General features: G+C 60.0%; 1 protein-coding gene across 1 annotated transcript in view; it reads right to left on the reverse strand.

Moving 5' to 3' along the window:
* DYSF (dysferlin) overlaps positions 1 to 4,713 on the reverse strand; it is a 223,011-nt gene that overhangs the window by 85,029 nt on the left and 133,269 nt on the right. The window contains exons 35-37 of the mRNA XM_013004756.2: positions 3,755 to 3,895; positions 2,961 to 2,990; positions 1,563 to 1,592 (exon numbers count right to left, since the gene is read on the reverse strand). Of these exons, the coding sequence (XP_012860210.1) occupies positions 1,563 to 1,592; positions 2,961 to 2,990; positions 3,755 to 3,895 (201 nt within the window). The remainder of the gene's footprint in view (positions 1 to 1,562; positions 1,593 to 2,960; positions 2,991 to 3,754; positions 3,896 to 4,713) is intronic.

Here is a 4,713-nt window from a genome sequence, read left to right on the forward strand (position 1 = left end):
ACCATTACTGCCCCAACCGAGCCTGCCTCCCCACTCACTCTCCCTACCCCCTTGCCCCTCCATCCCCAGCCCATCCAGGCAGGCAGCTTCCTAAGGCTTATTCCAGCTGCCCACACCCAAAGCAGTCACTAAAACCACCCTCACCCACCCCAGCCCCTGGCAACCACCAATCTGCCTCTGTGTCTCTGGATTTACCTACTGAGGGTGCTTCTATCCTAACGGAATCATAACCCTGGGGGTTTCTTAAAATTAAGTGGGTGCCAGGGTCTTGGCATGAGGCTTGGTCTGCAAGTGAGAGAGCACCCTCTGAGCTATCTGGGTTCCAAGCTGGATGGGTGGCAGGGGAGCTCCTGCGGACAAGGGGCTCACAAAGTCATCTCTAGGGTTATTCCTGGACCGCTGGGAGCCATCTGCAGCCTCCCTTCATCCCACGAGGCCCTCACACCCTCTGGCCCTGCCGGCTCAGCACCTGTACCAGGCAGACACCCAGGCCTTGCTCTCTGGGTGTCTCTGAACCCTGGCCCCATCCCGCCCTCCACCTCAGTCCTGCCCTGGCTCCCTGTAACAGGGTGCTCAGCCTCTTCGGGGCCTGATCCCCAAAGCTTCAACTTAGATTTGCTCCCGACAATGAGTGCCTGCGTGCGTGTGCGTGTGCGTGCGTGCGTGTAAATGCATCCCAGGGCTGGGTTTTCTCTAGAACAGGCTGTGGGTGTGGGCCCCAGGGGGCTCGCCATCAAGAGCAAGGGCTTCAGACTGCTTCTCTGGGTGGAAGAGACTCCGTGCCCCTTTCCAAACTGGCAGTCTTTCACAACTCCAGCCAGGAGCCAGGAGCCACCTGTCAGGCACAATTACAGCCCCCTCGCCTGCTGGGCGGACCCCACCTTGACTGGGGAGGGGAGAGGATGTGAGGTGAGGGGCACTGGGTCTACAGAGCCCACATCCTGACCCTGGGTCCTCAAGTCCAAGGTGGACTGCCCAGCCCCGGGGATTTCTTGATGGCAGGAAGCGGCTGCCCTCCCCCAAAGCCGTATGGCCACGCTCTATCCGGCCCTGCTCCCGGAAGGATGAGCAAGTGGCACAAGGGGGGGTGCCCATCATCGTGGCTGAGGAAGTGGACTGGCTTGTCCCAGATGCAAACCCCAAACTTCTCCTTCGGTCCCTAGGAATCTCAATCACTTCCGCTTTCAAAGTAGCCAGGACCCTGGGTGACTGGACCCAAGGTACACTCACTCCACCTGCCCCCTACTGCCTCAGCACTGGGAGGCTGCCTCCACCAGGATGCTCTCCTCACCTGCACTGGCCCCTTCTGGCTGTTTCTCAAAAGTATACCACGTAGGCCTGGCCTAGAGTGGACTGCGGGTTTTGCAGTCTGGGTTGGTCTGACCTCCCAACTGAGGGAGCCCTAGGCCCACACACAACACAGAGCGTTGGAACAAATTCAAGAAGGCTCTCACATGACAGATGCCCCCAGGGGCACTGAGACATAGAAGCTGGCCCATACCTTCCCTCTGTGCCCCCCACTCCACCTCCAGCCCCAATCCATACTGTGAGATCCAGCTTACCTCCTCCAGGATCCTTGACGTATCCTGCACCTAGAAAGTGAAGGTGGCCACGTCCACAGCGAGGAGGTGGTGGCGGGAGGGAGGAGAGGAGGGTCACAGCCACCATTAATGGCAAGCAGCGCACCCCAAAACCAGACCTGCCCTGGGCCAGGCCAGACACCAACCCACCGGGCATCAGGGCGCAGAGCAATCAACAGAAACCAGCTCCATCGGGGTTGGGGTCTGTGTCTGCTGCCCACACACCCCCTCCTCACCCCTCAGCTGCAAGAAGAGAGGGTGACAAACACCGATGCAGAGGGCCCGGTGAGACAGCTAAAGATGTGCCTCCTGACTGGCACCTTTGAGAGTGACGGAGAAGGTAATGGGCAGGTCCAGGACCCTGGGGCGGCAGTGGGTGTGTGGGCCTGGAGGAACCAAGAAGGGGGCATGAGGACTGGAAACTGAGGCAGGGTGGGAAGGGCTTGGGTGCTAAGAGTGACCTCGTGAGTGGGGGGGGCTTCCAAAAATCTCTCAAATGACCAGGCCTCCCAGCTGTACCCGAGCTTGGTCTCAACCAAGTTTCCTGGAAGAAATGGCCTGGGGGGTAGGAGGTGGGGTGGGGTGGGGCAAGAAAAACCTACCTGTTTTACCAGGACTCTGGGGAGAGGGAGGAGAGTAGCCATGAAGTCCTAATTGGGGGGGGTGGGGGTGGAGGCCACGGTGGGAGGAAGGGTGACAAGGAGCTGGTGAGTGGGGTCTAAATCAGTCTGAAGCTCAGGGGTGGGTGAGGATCATTCAGAGGGCTGGTTAAGACCCAGGCTGCTAGACCTCAGTGGGTTTGAATGGAACCCTAACAACCTATGCTCTGACACTACCGCAGGTGATGCAGCTGCTGCATGGTGTGGTGGGGGTCTACTCTGAGGGGCACACTGAGGGGTGCACTTTGAGGGACACACTTTGAGGGGTTCCCTTTGAGGGACACACTGCAAGGGGTGCACATTAAGGGGTGAACTTTGAGGGACACACTGAGGGGTGCACTTTGAGGGACACACTTTGAGGGGTGCACATTGACAGGTGCACTTTGAGGAGGTGCGCTTTGAGGGGTACACTTTGAGGGGCACACTCTGAGGGCGTGCACTTTGAGGGGGTCCACTCTGAGGATGCTGTTGTTCCCAGTCTTGGCTGCCCATCAAATTCCTCGGGGCCACTTTGAAAGGACACTCTGGGCCCCTCTCCCAGAATGCGTGTGTCACTGGTCGGCATGACCACAGGTCCCTGCATTGGGGGACCCTGTGACCCCACCCAGGTCCTTCTCTGCTTGAGGGTGTTATCAGGGCCTGTCTGTCCCTCCCCCACCCCCACCCCACCCCAGCGCAGGGTTCTACAGACACAAGGAGAAAAGTGGAGAGCAAGACTGACCTCAAAACCAGGAATGTGGTGGATGGCCGGCTGGGGGTGCAAAGAAGAGAGCCCGCGTCACATGTTTGTTACCTACACTCCCCCTGCCCTGCCTCCTGCCCCACAGAACAGCATGTCTCCAGAGAGACTAATGAAACACGTCCTTGATCTGGAGCAGAGGGTGTGCTGCCTCTATTCCCTGGGGGTCTGGGGCCGGGGAGCTGAGGGGAGCAAGGTACACAAGAGGGAGCCGGATGGGCAGTGTGCTGTGCACGCTCAGACTGTGTGTGTGTGTCTCCAAGTTACACACTGGGGTTCACGTCAAACAACTGGCAAGTCTGAAGACAGGAAGCTAAACCCAACACCCCTGTTCTGCAGCAGGCCCAGGGCCCTGCAGCCAGACCACCACGGCACAGCTGGCACTAGAGGGGATACCCTGTCCTCACCTGCCACTCTCCCTGCCACCCGCTCCCTACCACCCCACAGAGGCCCACACCATGAGAACCACAGCATCGAGTGACCCCGTGAAGAATAAATCCCATGCCATGGGACTCAGACCTTCTAGCATGTGCCCCTCGTGCCCTTATGTTAGGTCATGCCCTAACCTGGGGATCAGGAAAGATGAGCAGGGCCAAACCCAGCAGATCTGTCTCCCAGAGAGGGCCCTGCAGTGATGCCCACCAAGCCCAGGCCCCTGGTGGCACAGGACAGGACGGGGGCAGCTCCTCCCACCCATGAGGCCTTCCCTGCCCTGTGCCTCCTTCCCAGTCTCCCCCCATCCCACCCCACCCCACCCCCAGGAGGGCCAGCCTCACCTTCTCTCTCTGAATGAGCTCAAAGGAGGCCAGCAGCTCGCCCGCCCCCTGGCTGCCCCGGGTCAGCGGGAACCAGGCCAGCCGGGGCATCCGCTCCAGACTCGGTTGACAAATGCAGCGTCCCAGAAACTCATCTGCCCCCTAGGCCAGTGGGGAGGAAGAACCGTCAGGTTGTGGGGAGCCCCGGAGAAGACATGGCCACCATCCAGTCACCTGGCTGCTGTGAAGCCTCTGCATAGCCGGCTCAAGGGGCCTCTGCTCACATTTACTCAGCTCCGGGCCTTCCAGCATCCCCCAAAGGCCCTCAGCCAGCGGGGAAGAGGTTTGCAGATTCCCCAGAATTCCCACACGCCCCATTTCATTTAACGATGCCCTTCTCCCAAAGGAGGCCGGAGCTCACACTCAATGGAAGGTGCCCTGCTAGAGTGTTGCTTCCATCTGGTCATCCGTCACTCAAGCACCTGCTGTGGCTCCCAACTGCCGGGAAGACGGAGCCCAAAGTCCTCTCCTAGACCTGAAGGCCCTCTCACCATCACCTGCTTCGTCTCTCCCCCTCCAACCCGCTGGTCACTGCCGGCATACCTGCCACCCGCCTCTGCCAGGGCCATTGTCCACTGCCAGACTGCCTTGCCCACTCCTCAGTCATCGTTTGTGGTCCCTGGGCATGGGGCTCTGTGATCTGACCTGTGGTCAGCTCCCTCCACAATGTGGCAGTGGACAGAGCCAGCCAGGTGGCGCCACGGCCCTCAAAACCCCCATGTCTGGTCCTGCCTGCAGTCACTCTGTCCAACTGGGAGCATCACAGACACCATTCTGAATGGCCACTCAGCCCATACATAAATGCCACCCACGCGGGCGAGAGGCCAGCATGGGCACTGACTACTCAAAGGGGAAACTGGCCACGGGGAAGGGGATTGGGGGCCCTGTCTTTTGGGTCCTGGGTCCTGGGTCCTGCAGAG

The sequence above is a fragment of the Echinops telfairi genome, unplaced genomic scaffold (genome assembly GCF_000313985.2).
Source record: "Echinops telfairi isolate 266 unplaced genomic scaffold, ASM31398v2 ScPeMD7_9;HRSCAF=40, whole genome shotgun sequence".
In the NCBI taxonomy this organism is placed as follows: Eukaryota; Metazoa; Chordata; class Mammalia; order Afrosoricida; family Tenrecidae; genus Echinops; species Echinops telfairi.